The 18514-nt window shown below is 45.7% G+C and overlaps 1 protein-coding gene across 3 annotated transcripts in view; it reads left to right on the top strand.

Moving 5' to 3' along the window:
• The window catches only part of RNF185 (ring finger protein 185), a 29943-nt gene continuing 12692 nt past the window's right edge, over positions 1264 to 18514 (top strand). The window contains exons 1-2 of one of the 3 annotated variants that reach the window (XM_005691648.3): positions 1264 to 1374; positions 16113 to 16335. In XM_005691648.3, the coding sequence (XP_005691705.1) occupies positions 16160 to 16335 (176 nt within the window). In that variant the 5' untranslated portion in view covers positions 1264 to 1374; positions 16113 to 16159. Of the gene's footprint in view, positions 1449 to 9907; positions 11423 to 16112; positions 16336 to 18514 lie in introns of those variants that run through there. The other 2 variants (XM_005691647.3, XM_005691649.3) reach the window with 2 other exon arrangements.

The following is an 18514-nucleotide window of genomic DNA, read 5'->3' as shown; positions in this document are numbered from 1 at the left end:
GGGAGTTCTCCTAACATATAACAGAAATACAATGATCAAATGTAGAAATTTTAACACTGATACAATTTGTGATAACAGCAAAACCATGTCCATATTCAAATTTGATCTCTTCCAGGAGACACATGATCTTTACTTGACCTATAACTGGTGATGTTAACTCTGATCATTTTGATTCACTTGTCTTGCAAGGCGGCTGCTGCTGCTGCTAAGTCGCTTTAGTTGTGTCCGACTCTGTGCGACCCCAGAGAGCGCAGCCTACCAGGCTCCTCAGTCCCTGGGATTCTCCAGGCAAGAACAATGGAGTGGGTTGCCATTTCCTTCTCCAATGCATGAAAGTGAAAAGTGAAAGTGAAGTCGCTCAGTCGTGTCCGACTCTTTGAGACCCCATGGACTGCAGCCTACCAGGCCCCTCTGCCCATGGGAATTTCCAGGCAAGAGTACTAGAGTGGGTTGCCTGCAAGGCTAACCTCTGTAAAATTCCTATTTTCCCTTTGTAGTCAATAAGTAATTTATGGGAGACCCTTTACTGTGTAACCATCCTGTTCCTCCAGGTTTACCATCCATTACTGGTTTTCTAACTCCACCATATTTGTTAGTCAGCATTCTACTAAAGGGTTTCCCAGGTGGCGCAGTGGTAAAGAATCCACCTGCCAATGCAGGAGAGGCAAGAGACATAGGTTCCATCCCTGGGGTCGGGAAGATCCTGTGGAGTAGGAAATAGCAAGCCCGCTCCAGTATTCATGCCTTGAAAAATTCCACAGACAGAGGAGCCTAGTGGGCTACAGTTCATGGGGTCACAAAGTCCAACACGGCTCTCTCTCTCTCTCTCTCTCTTACACACACACACACACACACACACACACACACACACACACACACAGAGTCTACTAAAAGGAAGAATTTTTCCTCCTCCCCGTTTATTTAATCACTTCTTTATTTATATCAGTAAAGACTCATTGGGTTACCATTTTAGTCAATCAGTTATATACTCTGTTACTCTTATCATGGATTTTGCTCAAATTCCCCCAATTTGGCCAGTGGGATCTTCAAGTTAGCTCATGTATCCTTTGACATATTCTCGTCAGTCTGATTCCCGTTATCCTTACACATTCCGTTCCAAAATGTTCCAAGCTTGTCTAACGCTTTCCATGGTCACACCTCGGCTTTCTCAAAGGCTTCCAGAAAGTCCTTGTGTTTTTTTCCTTCCTCCCGGCAGGCGGAACCTTAGAGCCCAGGATCTGGCCCGGAGCACAGCGCACAGGACCAACCTCTTCCGGTTTGGGCCGGAAGTTCCTCGGAAAGCGGCGGCTTTGCGTCAGCTGACCAGGGTCCGCGTAGGAGGGCTCTGAGGTCCGGCCGGACAGACTGACCCAGGTAAGAGACTGGCTGAGCGACCGACGGGCTGACAGGCTGGAGCGGCCTTGGCGGCGTTAACTGAGCAGAGGCAGGTACATAAGGGGTTGGGGGGTCAGCTCGGGGCCGCCCAGGTTGAGGGACGGGGACCAGTTTCCGCCCTCACCGGGCCTACGGACTTCGACACTTGAGCCCAGGAGCGCAGAGACTTCAAGCCCGACTCTGGCGCAGGCCCTCTGTCCCAGGAGGGAGTTCAGGATTATGTTGTGGTCTTTTGTCCAGTGATTACAGTTTGGGGAAACTGAGGGCTAAGTAGAGAGAAGGCTCCCACTAACTCTCCCCTCCAGTCAGGAACTCACTCAGACTCCCAGTCGAGGCCGCTTCTCACGTAGGGGGTGCTTTTAATGAGTTTGCCCCAAGTGGAGAGGCCGAGGCCGGGAAGCGGGTTGAATAGAGTTGGGCTTGGGAGTGAGAGACCAGAGTTGGAAACTTCGCCGCCAACAGCCAGTCGTGCTGTCCGTGCCAAGTCCTTTCCCCGTACCGGGCCTCAGTTTCCTCACTTGTAAATCAGGGTAGTGTTTCTCTAAATACGGTTCTCACAGCCTGTGCTTTGAAATGCCATGGGGTGCATACTTCACAGTTCAGGACTCAAATAAGAGCTCTAATTTAGAATCTGGGTCGGAACCGGGGAAACTGCATTTTGAACATACTCCTCGGGTATCCTCTGCATACCCATGTTTGAAGCCCACTGATGGTAAGTGCTTGCTGTGGGTTCTAGAAACCCATTCTTTGCTTTAAGCAACTGGAACTCCTTCAGTATCTTTGGAAGAGGGTGGGGTGGTGTGTAGCTCAGAAAAGAGAGCATTGGAAGGGAACTGTCATCAAAAACATTGTTATGGTGAAGAGAGCTTCCACTTCATCTTTGCTGTTGAAAGAGGCAGAAACTAGGACCAATAGGTGGATTCTACAGGAAGACAAGATTTTAATAAAAGAACTTAAGGCTGGTCACAGGGGACCAGCAATGGAATGGATTGCCTCCAGAGGTGGTGTACTTCCTGTCGAAGAAGTTTTTAGATGAAAGTCCTTTTCAACTTTAAAGTGGCTAATTGTAAGTCGTTATTTTGTGTCTTCTCTGGTGCTGACTTCTTTTTTTCTGCCCTCTTTTCTTAACATCTACGTCTCCCCAGCCTACATCTCCTAAAAGTGAGGCTAGTGGGTTTGAATTTATGTAATCTCTTCCTTGTTCTATGTACCATCCTTTTCAAGGACTTTGGAATGGCCCATCTGATCAGGGCCATTAATGTTTGTTGAATGAATAACTAAGCAGGGTCCCCACCCCCTCAATTTGGAGCTTATTTTCCTAGAGCAACTTGGAAATGAATCTGAAGACTGTGATTGATGAGGAAAAGCCAGTAAACTCTTTGGACTCAGAGTTGAGGAGCCTGTGTCTGAACGACCCCCTTGAGGTTGTTCAGGCCAGCCTCCCCCCAGCCCTAGGACATAAATCCCTCTTCCTCTCTCTAGCAGTGTGTTGTTATAAATGATGTGTCTACTGAGAGAATTTTTGCAATCTGTTGGCTAACTTCAGCATTAAAACCAGTCCTTTAATGGACTTGACTTGCCAGTCCATCCTCACCAGTGATCTGCAGATAATGCTTCTAGCATGTCTTTAGTTTTCTAATTAAACGTCAGAGCTCCTTATTTTGTGATTTACAAAACTCCTAGCAGATCCCTTTTTAAAAACCAGTTAGAATGCTTTGGTTGCCCAATGGAACAGAGGTTCCATATTATGACCCAATCCTGCTGACATGCCTTTGCCAAAAAAAGGTTGGATTTGAGCCAAGACTTCCTGCTTGTGTTTATTCTTTCTCCTTTTTTGTGTTTCCTAGAATTTTTTTTTAAGTTGTGAAGTGCTTATTCAGATGTTATCTAGGTGCTGAGTAAAATGGTTTTAATTTGGTGGTCTCTTTAAAACTTTTTTTTTTTTGCTAATTTAACTGTTTTTTTTTTTTTTTGAATGATGTTTCTTTTATTTTCTTTCTTTTTATTTTTACTTTATTTTACTTTACAATACTGTATAGGTTTTGCCATACATTGACATGAATCCAGCATGGGTGTATATGCGTTCCCAAACGTGAACCCCCCTCCCCCCTCCCTCCCCATAACATCTCTCTGGGTCATCACCATGTACCAGCCCCAAGCATGCTGTATCCTGCGTCAGACATAGACTGGCGTTTAAAACTTTTCAATCTGAAGTTTTCCTTTTAAAAACGTACCTTAATCAGTATTTCCATAGTGTGTTCTTCAGGCCGATAGTCTGAAGAGAAGCCTCTGAAAAAAGTATTCTGTGGTTAAAGTAAGTTTGGAAAAAGCTATGTATGAGTATCCCTTCTTAGAGCTTCTCAGTGTGTAGTATCTTGTCAAAGGCATTGAGATGTTGATAAGAAATGTGCCTAACCTTGTTTAATCTAGTGTTGCCAAAGTTGATGTGAAGCACTTTTTTTTTTTTTTTTGAGTAATTGAAGCACACTGGCAAATTCTGACCTAGAGCAGGAGTCTGCAGTCTTTGGCCTGTGGCCCAAATCTGACCCCACGGTCTGTTTTTGTGTGGCCTGTGAGCTGGGAATGGTTTTTACATTTTTTAATGGTGTAGATTACATCCAAAGAGGAAGAATATTTTGTGATATGTGAAAATCATAAAATCGAATCTGTTTCTATAAATAAAGCTTTATTGGAACACAGCCACATCTGTTAATTTATATACTGTTTTTGGCAGCAAAGTTGAGTTAATTGCCACAAAAACCATTGATCTGCTAAATCTAAAGTATTTACTATACAGTGCTTTTCAGAAAAAAATTTACCAACCGCTGACCTGCTCCATATACTTGTTTTTCTTTTTATTTTGAAATGATTTTAGACTTCCAAAAATAATACATAAACTTCAAGTGTACTCTTAACCCAACTGTCCCTAAGTTAACATTTACATAACCATAATAAAATTATCTAATAAATTTAGCATAAATACAGTGCTACTAACTAATTTATAGGCTTTATTCAAGTTTTGCCATTTGTTTCACAAATATCCTTTTTCTGATCCAGGATCCAGTCCAGTTAGTTTCCCACATTGCATTTAGTATTAAGCCTTCTTAGTCTCTTCAATCTGAGACAGTTACTCAGTCTTTTTTATTTATTTATTCATTTATTTTTGGCTGTTCTGGGTCTTCATTGCCATGTGGACTTTTTTTCTGGTTGCCGAGAGTGGGGGCTACTCTCCAGTTGTGGTGTGCGGGCTTCTCACTGTGGTGGCTTCTCTTGTTGCAAAGCACTGGCTCTAGGCATTCGGGCTGGAGTAGTTGGGGCAAGTGCGTTCAGTAGTTGCAGCTTGCAGACTCTAGAGCACAGGCTCAGTAGCTGTGGTGCACAGGTGTAAGCACTTCTTGGCATTTGTGCTCTTCCTGGATCAGTGCGGTGCCTCCTGCATTGGCAAGTACATTCTTTACCACTGAGGCACCAGGGAAGCCCGACTGTAAATTTTTGACGAGAACTGGCGAATTATTTTGTAGATGTCTCTCAAATTTTTTGGTGGGGGTGGGGGGTGGGATAAAATTCACATATTATGAAATTCATCATTTTAATGTGTGAATGTTCACACAGTTACGCAGCCTTCACCACTGTTTGAATTCCAGAGTATTTTCATCATCCCAAGAAGAACCCCTGTACATGTTAGCAGTTTCTCCCTGTTCTTCCCTCTTCCCACCCCCTGACAGCCACTAATCTGGAATCCCATAGTCTGTGGCCTTTTGTTTCTGGCTTCTTTGATTAAGCGTAATGTTTTCGGCTTCCTCCGTGTCATAGCGTGTGTCAGGGCTGCATCCCTTTGCACGGCTGAGTAATTTTCCACTGCGTGAATGTACTGTGTTTTGTTAGTTGTCAGTTGATTGACATTTAAGTTGTTTCTGCCTTTTAGTTGTTATGACATGCTGCTCTGAACATTCATTTGCAAAGTTTTGTTTGAACATATTTTGAATTATTTTAGATGTGTATACCTAGGACTGGAATTGCTAGGTCATATGGCAACTCTGTTTTTTAACTTTTTGAGGACCTGCCTAACTGCTTTCCACAGCACCTCACCATTTTATATTTTCATTAGCAATATATGAGAATTCCATTTTGTCCACGCCCTGTTCAACACTTGTTATTGTCCTTTATTATTTTATTATTTTTTCCACCCTAGTGGGTGTGATGTGGCATCTCATTGTAGTAGTATTTGCATTTCCCATTTCCCTGAGACTTGACGACGTTGAATAACTTCACATGCATATTGGACATCCTTGTGTCTTCTTTGGAGAAATGTCTATTCAGACCCTTAGCCCTTTTGTAATTGAGTTACTTGTTGTTGTGTACAATTTTGCATGTAAATATTCAGAGTTTGCAGATCCCTTGAATCCCCTTGAAGTAATTCAGTGTGAGCTGAACTGCACAGTCTGAGGCAATGCCAGTAACTCCCTGATCTGAACGCAGTTGGATTTCGACATGTTGAAGGGGCTTCCCAGTGGCTTAGCGGTGAAGAATTCTGCCAATGCAGCAGACACGGGTTCCATCCCTGGGTTGGGAAGATCTCCTGGAGGAGAAAATGGCAACCCCCTTCAGTATTCTTGCCTGAAAAATCCCATGGACAGAGTAGCCTGATGGGCGACAGTTCATGGGGTCACCAAAGAGCTGGACACAACTGAGTGAGCATGAAGTTCAGAGTAAGTTGCCGTTTGAAACTGCTGACCACTCAGAGCTTGGTTCAGCCCCAACCACTGCTGACTGTGCGGAGCTGGGATGGCCGCGTCTAGTGAAAGGGGTACCGCAGCCTCACCCCAGACGTGATAAGAACACTAGGAGATGCTGTCATTCCGGAGCTACTCTTGTGTTTGTCTGATCTCAGGCAGGACTCGAGGAGTCAGAGGTAGTTGGCAAAATCGGGACTGGTGGTGGCCTTGGGCCGCTGCCTAAGTTGGCAGAGCTACCAGTGCCCTCATACATCTCTTGACTCCAGAGCATTCAGCTCTCACTAGACAGTCTGGAAAACACACACACCCCAGTAATTCTTCTTCTTTTTTTTAATTAAAAAAATTTTTTTAATGTCCATTTTTTAAGTCTGTATTGAAAATTTGTTACAGTATTGCTTCTGTTTTATGTTTTGCGTCTTTTAAATTTTTTGGTCAAAGGCATGTGGTATCTTAGCTCCCCAACCAGGGATCAAGCCTGCACCCCCTGCATTGGAAGGTGGAGTCTTAGTCTCTGGACCACCAGGGAAGTCCCCACACCAGTAATTCTAATTGTGAAAGTAATTTGTGCTCATACTAAATGTTTTGCAGAATACAGAATCTGCCAGACAGTTTTCTGCAGCAGCTGAACCATTTTACATTCCAACAAAAGTGTACAAGGGTTCCAATTTTTCCACCTCCTCACACCAGCTCTTGTGATCTTCTGTTGTCTTTTTTTTGATAGTAGCCATCCTAATGGGTATGAGATGGCATGTCACAGTTTTGATTTGCATTTCCCACATAATTAGTGATGTTGAGCATCTTTTCATGTTGTTATCGGCCATTCGTATATGTTCTTTGGGGAAATGTCTTTTGAAGTCCTCTGCCCATTTTTGGATTAGATTGTTTGTTTTTTTGCTGTTGAGTTTTAGGAGTTCTCTATATATTCAGTGTATTGATCCCTCAGATACATGACTGGCAGATATTTTCTCCCACTCTGTAAGTTGCTTTCTTACTCTGTTGATAGCGTCTTTTTTTTCCCCCCCTCTTTGGCCTATGGCTTGTGGGATCTCAGTTCCTTGGCCAGGGATTGAACCCAGGCCACAGCAGTGAAAGTGCTAACCGCTGGACAGGGAACTCCCCTGATCTGTCTTATACATGCTCTTCTGATGGTCCTCCTTAGGAGAAGTGGGATCATTGTTTTTGTCAAGTATATGCTGACGTTATTAAAACTCTTAGGTTTGTTGTTAACTAATTAAATCTTGTCGACCTTATTCATTTTCTTGATATTCTATCTTTAGAATTTTTCAGAGGTCCTCAGCTTCAGATAAAATTTGAATTAGTGAGATTTTGTAGAATCTGAATTGAATAAGAATTCACTGGCCACGTGAAAACAAAAGCAGAACTCTCACTTTGAAAAGTTTTTGGATGACAAAGCAAGGACAAACACAATCACCCCATTTGCAGGTGAGGGCCCTGGCCTAGTTGAGAGGTCCAGCTGACAGCATCAGACTAGGCCCTCCAGCTCTAGATTGTTCCTCTCACTGTATTATCCTAGAAATTGCCCATGCTTGACTAGGACCTGTCCACTCTGAAGATCTTTTTTTGATACAATGTTTTATCCAGTTATGTTGGTTTGAACTGAAATTGTCAAATGCCCTTTGTTTATTGACATATATTTATTGAATATATACTGTGTGTCAGGTACTGTGCATGTGACTCTAGGAGGTGTTTAACTGGAGTAAGCAAGGCAGTTCAGTGAATAATTGATCCTGTGTGTGAGTAGTGTTGTGTCTAACACAGATCGGCACTAATCTAGGGAAACCTGAACTTCTTATGGTCCCATATCTGTAATCTTTTTTTTCTTTCATTTGTTGAGTTTTGGACAATGCTTAAGAAAAAAATTACTCTAAAATAGTTATGTAACATTTCCAGTTCTGAAAAACATCCGTGAAGAATGTCTTGTGCTTTTAGGACACCGATTTTCTACAGCTTTAGTTGGCTACAGTGACTCATCTTGAGTTGTACAGTTCAAAGTACTCCTGGGCATCAGATCCATCAACCCACACACAGTTATGAGGTGCTCTTGAGGTGTCTAGCCCTGTGCTGAGTAAGGGACTTAGAGTCTGGGTCTGGACTTGAGAGGACACACAAATGAATCACCGAGGTACTTAATTGAGCACAGTGGCTTGGGAGTTGAAAGCTTTGCCTGTGACTGGCGCTGTGACCGTGGGCAAATGACCTAACTACTCTGTACCTCAATCTAACATCGCAGGGGGTGCTATATATGGCAGGGAGTGTTTACCTAGAAGGCAGATTGTGAAGATTAAATGAGACAGTTCATGTAAAGGGCTGAGCACAGTGTCAGCTGATGTTACTCGTATTGATAATAGATATAACAGTTCCCTCCTGGTTGTAACACTGTTGGGGGAAATCTGAGTTTGCCCAGGCCAAAAATCGTGTCCTATTCTGGATTTGTTCATACACAGTTCTGCTGTCTCACCTATAATGCCTTCAAGGAATGATGCTCATTCAGGAAGGGAAGTTTTGACTCATTCATTCAGCAAATTAATCAAATAAATACCTGCTGACTGCATAGCTCCGTGGGGAGTGTGAAGAAGCAGTTACACCTTCAGTGTGCTCTGTGAAACTTCACAGTGGAGGGGGATTAACTCTGTTGCAGCCCTCATTGTTTTCTCTCTTTAATCCCTCCAACTACCCTGTGAGGAAGGTAATTGCCCCATTTTAACAGATGGGTAAAAAAGGCCTGAGAAGAAAATCACTGAGGTCATAAAGTGGTGGAGCTGAGATCTGAACCCAGAGCCATCATATTCTGTGCCATGATGATTTTTAAGGACAAAAGCCCATAAAAAGTTAACATTTTAAGACAGTGGTATAAGGAATGACAGAAGGCAGCCTTTTGGTCCTTGAAAGTTTGTGCTGGGTTATCCTTGCCTATGAAACCTGGTAAGCTTTAAGAAAAATCATTGACACTTGATGCCAAACAAGTTAAAACACTTTTGATTTAGAAATGATGGAAGATAGGACTTTCCTGGTAGTCCCCTGGTTGAGATTCTGTGCTTCCACTGCAGGAAGCGTGGGTGTGATCCCTGGTCGAGAAACTAAAGTCTTGCATGCCACGCAGCACAGCCACAAACACAAAAAGGAAAAAGAAAAAAAAAACGATAGCAATAACTGAAAAAAAAAAAAACCCACCGAAAAACAAATAATTGAAGACAGTGTAAGAAAGTTGAAACAGCTGAGCCTAGAATTTCCACTCAAATATGTTTTATGTTTGGAAATTGTCATCTGTAAGGCCTAGTCCAGTGCATGGGATATAATGGGTTTTAATAGTTAAGTAACAGATGAATTAGTGAATTTAAAATCTTCCCAAACTGCCAAAATTACCCTATTTTCCCCACGAGACTTAGGATGCGTTCTCTTTTGAAAACATGTATACTGTTGGCAAAGATGGGAGTAACAAGCACTCTTCTGTATTTTTCATGGGAGTAAAAATTGGCACATGCTTTTTCAAAGGCATTGGTACAAAATTAGAAATTTTAGATACCCTTTGACCTAGCAGTTCTGCGCTGGAATATGTCCGAAAGACGTAGTCTAGAACCATTGCTCTCCAAGGCCAAGAACAGAGTGACTAGGTTGCATGGATGAGAGAGACTTTTCAGTCTGATCCTTTTGTGCCTTTTGAATTCAGCCACATGAATGTTACTCATTAAAAATATAAATCAATAAAATTTTAAAATGTGAAATGTCTGAAATAATTATTATGCTAAGGATCATTACATGTTAGTATAGATTTCTTTAATCAGATTGCTTTCCTTTTTGTCCTGTACTAAGATCTGAAATTCTGGGACATTTAACATTTTCCCACATTTTTCTGTCTTAATAATGTAGTACTTACTATGGAAAAAGTGGGAAGTACAGTTAAGTGTAAAAGCAGCTTTAAAAATTTGCCCATGGTTCCATTATCCAGAGACCACTACAGATAATATTTGGGCCCCTTCCAATTTTTTTCTGTATCTTTTAACCTGTTAATATTATACAGTATGTTCAGTTTGGTATATAATTTTCTATTTTCCTTTTTTTTCCTTAACGTTATGTTATATAGAAATATTCCCACACAACCAAAATCCTCATAGAAGGGTAATTTTTAGTGGTCTTATAATTTGTCTTGTGAATGTACCAGTTTAGTTTAGCCAGGGGATGGGAGCTGGGTGGAGAAAGGAAGAGACATTGGGATCATGGAAGCCTTTGGAAGGTGAGGTGGGTCTGGATTAGGTGGCTCAGCTGGGCATGTCAGCCTGACAGGTGAGGACTGAAGGGCACAAGGATGTCCAGGCTCTTCTTCCTGCTTTGGTTGCAGACCTTGCTACCCAGCTACCCCCGCATGAGCTCTGGGCTCCAGCCACGCTGAACTTGGCAGATTGAGTTGTCCACTTGTCCTGTGTCCCCTCGGGCACTCTGTACACACCACTGTCAGCACACTGCGCTGCCTGTTGGTTCACTTGCCTGTATCTCCCTTTAGACTGAAACCCTTTTTTATTTATGCCTTGAATGCCTGGAAAATAGAATCATTAATAAATCTCTGATGGTTGCTTTGGAATTGGGTGGACAGATAGATTAGAGATACCCAAGAAAAGGACCAGTGCAGCCCTAAGGAAAAGAGGCCAATTGCTTAGCCTCCTCTGTCCTTCTGGACCTGAAAGTCCACTCACGCCCTTGGTCCTGTATTTGAGGGCTGGGCCTTTGTGAGCTAACTGTGACCAAAACTTTACTTAGATGCCAAAATTTTAGGGCCTGGTTTCTGTGTGTTCCGAGTTCAATCATCTTACTCAGATTTCCTCCCACTCTAACCTTCTGTGAGTGTGATGTCGGCGTTCTTAGAATGTGGGTCCCCTCTCTGCCTGTGTGTCCAGCAGCAGCCTGATGAGCCGTGAAGACAGGCTGGGGCTCGCCACTGTTCCTGACAGAAGACTTCCGTGTGAACACGTGTCTGCCCGTAGAAACAAGACCTCTGCTGGATCACCTCTCGCATCAAGCTGGTTATTTATCATCCAAATCTGTAACCTTCATAGTTAGAACCGACCTTTCCAGATGGCTCTGTACACTCTGGTCAAGGAATTCTTAGAGTTAAAGGGACAGAGGAGGAAGATTATGCATTCCTGCAGTTTTCTCTAGGACCTGAGAGCTGAACGCGAGAGTACTGCAAAGAGATTTCTTCACGAGCTCACGTTCCCTGGTGGTTCCTTCGGGGATGTGCGACTCTCGCTTTCCCTCTTCTGCTTCGTTCCTGTGAGGTAAGCCAGGCCAGCTCTGGGAAGGTCGTAGGAGTGAGGATGCCCAGTGTGTCCATTCCAGCCGCCAGGCTTGGCGTTCCTAAGGGATCATGGAGTATTACAGACCTGCCTTAGTCCCAGCACTATGTGTGGTGCCTTGGACATCTCAGACTTAGAGCTCTTTTTCAGAGCAAGGTGTGAACTTGTTCTTTAAATGATCAGCTTTGTCACAGATGGTCCAGGTGCTGCCTGGTCTGAAGCAGACTTGTCCCCGCCTCCCCAACCCCCTGAGTTGACCTGACCTCTCCGTGGCCCCTGTGGGCTGTAGCTAGGGTTGGGCATTCTGAAGGACAAGCCTTGAGGTTATTGTCTTTCCAAACTGCATTCTGGGAGAGTTCTCCTATTTGAGAGCTGATTTTCCAGAATTCTTCATCAGAATCATCTGGAGTGGACTTTGGGGACACTTATTTAAAACACACGTTCTTGGGACTTACCTGATGTCTAGTGGCTCAGACTTCTTGCTCCCAATGCAGGGGACCCAGGTTCAGTCCCTGGTCAGGGAATTAGATCCCACATCCTGCAACTAAAGATCCTACAATGAAGATGAAAGATCCCACCATCCAGTTCCAGGTCCTGTTTAAATCAAGGGAGTCTAGGAACCAGATCTCTGGGAGGGTGCCTTGTTTAGGAAAAACAGGCAAGTTTGATGGAGCTCCTTGTTAAGGATTCTTACAATTAGCTCCTTTTCTAGACTCCAGGGACTCAGCATGGTCTTGCTCTTCTTTATGACTCTGTCACCCCAGGTGGTAGCACCGGGCCTCCATCGTAGTTGGAGGAGAGATCCTTTGGTCTCAGGCATAGATGGATGAAGGGTGAGTTTGCTTTGCAATCACTGCAAAGAACAAAAAAGTTAGAGGAATCCATTTGAGGAAAAGCAAAAACCAGATGTTTAATTTTGTATTGCTGCATGTTAAAGGGACAACAGGTAAGAGTGGAAAGAGTGCTGATGTGTTGGAAAGTCTGAATTGGGCACAGAATTATTACATGTGCAGTGGCCTGACATTGGGCAGGTCCTCTGACGTCTCTGGCCTGATGTCCTCTGTAAAGTGGAGTGAGAGTCAGAAGTGGTAGTAGATATGAATGTGCTTTGAAAACTGGAAAGCGCATTCAGATCAGGAGTGAAGAACGGTAGGGGTAGGGACAAGGGCACACAACTGACTACTGCAGGGGTCATTTGTGGTCAGGTCCAGATCGAGGCCCTCCAGGGACCAGGCCAGCTTTCAGCAGGATGGCAGCGCACATACCCCCAGGGTCTACTTCCTCTCCAGTCTCTGGTTCCTGAGCCAGCAGGGCCCTCTATTCTCTAGACCAGTGTCCCAGAGGCTCTGTCCACATCGTGTTCTGCAGGTGCTCAGTGAACGGCCCCGGCGAAGGGCCTGGTGCCGTGAGGCTCCTGTGCCTGAGGGAAGGCAGAGGTGGAGAGAGGAGGCTCTGGGGTTGGGGCCCAGGGTACGTGGCGGAGAGAGCTTATGTGTGTGGCCGGCCTGGGAGTTGACTGGAACCAGTCATGCGTGTCTGCACCCACTCACTCAGCAAATATTAGAGTGCCTACTGGGATGAAGCTCTAGAGCTTAGGTAGGGACCACGTGATCAGTCTGCTAAGAATTAGAATGAGAGTGATATAGTCTACCTAGATTTGGGACATGCCGGCCTGTCCCAGTGCCTGGCCTGCTGCAGGACTGCTTCTCCCTGCAAACGCTGAGGTGACACGTCACTGTCCCCTGGCCATTCCTACCCTGCCACCTGCCGTGACCCCGACTGTCCCCGTAGGCCTCTGTAGGAAACCTGCTGTGTGGAGCCTTGTGGGGCCAGCGAGTGGAGAGGGCAGTGAGCTGGGGTCAGTGGATGCATGTGCATCTCCCCATAGCAGCAGCCCCCTCCTCCCTTGGTGGCTCCTCCAGGTCACTGTGTTATCTCACACGGCCACCTTAGCAGCCTGTAGGAGGTGTGACGTTTTCATTTTTCTGGTGAGATAAGACATTCAAGCCATCAAGGCCTTTACTCAGAGCTACACGGCTGGTCAGTGTGGAGCCAGGACTTCATCTCAGAACTCTCAGGTTTGGGAAGTGAAACATCAGGGAAAAAGCTTTTTAAGGGCATTGTTATTGTCTGACTTTAGAATACAGGTGAAAATGTCAGTATTTTAAACAGGGAGGACCTCTGACCCCCACCTGCAAAGTCCCCCAGCCCTCCTAATCGCAGAAACAACTGTTGATAGTTCATAGTGTGTGCCGCGTAGACATTTCCTTTGTGAATGTGTGGATGTACACTCATTTACATAATTTATTTCTTCTCACCTAAATAAACTTAAACACATACTCTTTGCAGCCTGACCTCTTTGGAAAGTACCTTTTATTATGGAAAATTTTCAAGCACACATAAATAATACGATAAATATGCATTCATCATCCAGCTCCAACATCATCAACTTCCTCGTTCTTGTTTCATCTTTTTTCTCCACTTTCACTTTTCCCCCTCGAGTACTTTAAAGCAGGTCCCAAACATTTTATCATTCCTTCATAAAGACTTAATTGTACATATCTAGCAGGTGAAAAAATTTTAAATACGCCATTATCACAACCAATAAAAGTAACTAATTCTTTAGTATAAACTAATGCCCAGGCTGAGTCAGAACGTCTTTGTGCAGGTGGTTGGTGTGAATTTGGTTCCAGCGAGACCCGCGTGCTGCCAGTGGCTGGTGTGTCTCAAGTCTCAGTTTATAACTCCGCGCTGTGTATTTTCTGGAGAACTTTGGTTACTTGTCCTGTAGAAACTCCCACATTCTGAATTTGCTGATTGCAGCTCCCTGGAGTTGTCTAACACGTGCATCTGTGCCCCATGTTTTCTGACAACGGTCATTTGTTTTACAGACTTGGTGAGAGTGTTTTAGGGTGAGGGCACTTTGCTGGTGGTGCTGTGTGCTTCCTGTTGCATCGCATCAGGTGACTGTCGTTAAGCTCCATCGGTGGACCTGACTGACGGTTGTCTTTCCACATCTGTACACATAGTCTTTAATTTAAAAATATATGTATTTTTAAAAGAAACACACGTGTCAGGGTGCTTGAGTTGGAATGACAAAGAAAGGCCATAATGGGGCCCTCGCAGACAAGCTCCATGCTGTGAAGAAAAGAGCAGACTTGTGGAAAGGAGGAAGCCCGGGACCACGGGAAAGGCCCTGGAGCGGGGGCCAGCACGGCGCAGTGCTGCTGGCAGCCAGCTGCTCTTCTGGGACATTATGTAAAATGATGTAACTGAGTGAAAAAGTGGTTCTGAGCTGGCTGCCTCTCCCTGCTCAAGTTGCTGAGCTGCTGTCGTGGTGAGGGGTGCTCGTGGACGCCGAGTTCCAAGTCCGTGGTGTGTAGGGAGGCCCTAGGCCTGAAAGGACTGTGGCCTTTTGGTCCTCATCTCCTAGAAGCTGAAATCAGGGAGATCTTCTGTCGCTCGAGGGGTGAGTCCCAGACTTGTGGTGGGCCTACCTGCGCTGGAGAGAGTGAGTGGGATGGCCTGCCGCAGCAGCCTCGGAGCAGGAGGGGGCACTTGGAGACCGTGGAGTCCAGTGCCTCAGTTTACAGATGAGGAAACCGTGGCCCAGAGAGGAAAGGGGAGGGTTTCAAGACCACCTAGCAAGTGGTCTTGGAACCACTATAAGCAAGCTGGAGCCTCAACTGTGACCAGCATCCAAGCCTCTGATTCTCTGACTGGTAGCCAGCTAGCATTTCCCCCTTGAATTCCTGAGGTGACCGATTCTTCCTCTGCACCTAGAATTTCTGGGTATCCTTTGCTGGTGGTCTCGTGCTTGTTCTTGTTCAACTCCTGGTGGATCTTTGAACTGGAGGTGGTCGTGAACGGTGGTCTGTTTCTCCCGGCGGGTGGTGCCTGGCTTGGTCTGTGGTGGTGCAGAGGTCAGGAGTCCCAGCCTCAGCTCTGCATCCATTAGTCAGCCAAGAGGTCTCATGCTGCAGTTTCCTAAGGGATAAAAGCTTTTCCTTCATTAGGTTTATATTTATTTTTTACTTACAGTAGGTGATACTGATTTTCTGTTTTCAGCATGGATATAGCCTTCTCTTTATTGAAAGTTGGTAGATTTAGACAAAATAAGGTAGATAGGATTCCAGCCTAGCAGAAGGGAAAATGCAAAAGATGGCAGTGTGGAAAATGTTGGACCAGATGACTCTTTTGGTCCTTGCCAGCTTCCTAACCTTTCACGGTTCCAGGGTCTTCTTTGTATTCTGGTGTGTGTTGGTCACAGTCCTCTGGCTTGAACAGACTCACCACCAACATAGAGGCCGTCCAGAGTTAAGAGGACTGCCTGTGAACTTTCAGTCTGATTGAGCATGTATTTATCACTTGGGCAATAACCCGGGGAGAATGGAAATACACTGAGACGGGGTCCTGGTTCCAGTGGAGGCTGTCTTCTATTTGCGCCCTGTGTTATTTACGTGGTCCATTCTGGGCTACATTCACGGAAAGTTTCTGAGTCATTTTTCTCTGGCTAACACCCCACGACTGCCACCCTCTGCCGCTTCTAGGAAGTCTCAGGGGTTCAGTCATAATCTGAATTTCCAGACATGAGAGAAGATGGGGGTGTTGGTGTGGAGGGGGGCACAGGGAGTGGGCTGCAGAAATGGGCAATCATGTCTCTGCCTTTCAGGATTTCCTTGGGGAGAATCTTCACCCCGAGCTTGCTGGCAGCCAAGGATGGCAAGCAAGGGGCCCTCGGCCTCTGCATCCCCTGACAACTCCAGTGCAGGGGGGCCCAGCGGCAGCAGCAACGGCGCCGGTGAGAGCGGGGGCCAGGACAGCACGTTTGAGTGCAACATCTGCCTGGACACAGCCAAGGACGCCGTCATCAGCCTGTGCGGCCACCTCTTCTGGTCAGTACCCCTTCCATTCTTCTGGGGGACACGTGCCCAGTTTAAAAAGCTTGTGGCCCTGGACAGTTTTGGAGCATTTGGGTCCTGATAACACTCCGGCCCTAAGGCAGGAGACCTGGGTCCTCATCCCCGCTGTGCTGCTGTTAAACTGAGTGACCTTGGACAGGTCCCGTCCTCGCCCTGGGCTCCTGTCCCCATCGCTGAAGGTGACGGTGCTCACCATTTAGTGAGCACTGCTCCGTGCCCGCTCGCTGCTCTGAGCCGAGAGGCAGTTGCAGCACGGTGGCCCTGAGCAAGGACCTTGCCCTGAGTCCTGGCTCCGCCGCTTTCCTCCCGTGTGGCCGTGGGCAAGGTGCGTCCGCACACAGCGCTTCATTCTGTAGGGTTGTTGGGAGCATTCCGTGGCTTGGAAGAGCATGTAGTAAATGTTACGTTTTAGCTGTGATCCTGATGTTTGTTGCCATATTTTACGTCTATCACAATGAAGTCCCAGAGTCAGTGTCCATTTCAGCCTTGGTGCTTACAGAAGCCCCTCCTGGCTCTGAGAATCTGGGTGGATGTCAAGATTTTATTGATTTGTTTTTTTCCTCTTGCTTTGAGCTGGACCCTGAGGGGCACATTGGGGGAACTAGAGGGATGAGAGTGCCACCCAAGTAAGGTGCAGAGCGTGCCGCCTGAGGCAGGCAGTTTGCATGCGGTTGGGTTCATGCGAGACCTGAAGCTGCTGTGTGGGCAGGGAAGTATTAGAAGCAAGATGGTTAGAGGAGGATTGGGCCAGATTGTCACACTTAGATTTGATTGAGCAGAACATGGAGCTTTTGAATATTTTTGAGCACAGGAGTGGTGTGAAGAAAGGGTCATTTAAATAATGTGTCACTAAGTTTAAATTGGCAACAGGGAAAAGGATAAATTTATTAGTGATTTTTTTTTTTTGGCAGTTCTTGCTGTGATTATTAAGTTTTATGCAAAAACTGTTTGTCATCAGCCGTCTCTTAGAAATTGAAGATACTCTAGTTTCGTGACTGAGGTATCATAAAACCAAGATTTGAAAACATTAAGAAATCAGTCAGGGTACTGTTGGAAAGAACAGATTCAAAAATGAAACAGATGCTTCCAACCCAAGTGGTTTGTCCCCAAGCACATCTGCTGATCTGCTGTCCTTGGTCTGAACCCCAGCTTCCTTATCTGTGAAATGGAGACGGTTGCAGTGCCTTGAAGGTTAGTGTGACGACTGTTGAGTGACACTGATACAGGAAGAGCCATTCAGCCACAGCCCAGCACACAGTGGTTGTTTAATGCCTGGGAGTGACCATCATCGTTAGAATCCAGAATTTTTCCTGGAGAGGCACCCTGTCTTCTCCCCTGCAGCCTGTGAGGGAAGTTGCCACTGGAGAGCTGCCACAGTTTGGGGTGCCCTCTGCTCTGTTGGGAATGGGGTTGCAGGGTTAATGTTGGAGTCCGATGTCTGTTAGGTCCAGGGTGGGTGTGTGTTGTGGGTTCTGAGGGTAAAGTGTTGGTCAGTAATTGGGAAAGGAATTAGCATCTGAGCCTGCGTTTTCTCCTGTCCTGGCACTTGGCAGGCTTGCAGTAAGTATTTGCTAGCTGAGTGGACGAGTGAATGAAGAGAGAAAGAGTAAATCTGGAGGCAGAGTAGCTGTTCCTTCGATTCTGTAAATGTCTTTTGCACCAGTGCCGGGCAGCAGAGGGACAGGAAACTGGAAGCCAGAAGACTTGTGTTTTGTTTGTTTTTGACTGTGCTGAACCTCCGCTGCTGAGCAGGTTTTTCTCTCGTTGCAGCTGTGGGCCTCTCGTTGCAGTGGCTTCTCTTGTTGTGGAGGGCAGGCTGCAGGCTGCTCAGGCTTCAGGAGTTGTGGTGCGTGAGCTTAGCTGCTCCGTGGCACATGGGATCTTCCCAGATCAGGGATTGAGCCCATGTCTCCTGCATTGGCAGGAGGATTCTTCACCACTGCGCCAGAGAAGCCCGGACTTCTGTTTTAGTCCTGGTGCCACAGGCAAGTGGTTTCATGTTTCAGAGTTTGGTTTCTTCGTTTGTAAAATGAGAATTCAGGCAGCAGCCTCTCCCTAAGCTGAAGGTAGACCTTTCTGCCAAGCAGCGTCCCCTTCTTTCCATTATTTCACGACGTCTTTATAGTGCCCTTGAACTTTTAAGCTGCTTCCT

The sequence above is a fragment of the Capra hircus genome, chromosome 17 (assembly GCF_001704415.2).
Source record: "Capra hircus breed San Clemente chromosome 17, ASM170441v1, whole genome shotgun sequence".
Lineage (NCBI taxonomy): Eukaryota > Metazoa > Chordata > Mammalia > Artiodactyla > Bovidae > Capra > Capra hircus.
Note: the sequence above shows the minus strand (reverse complement) of the source record. Positions and strands in the feature narration are given on the sequence as shown.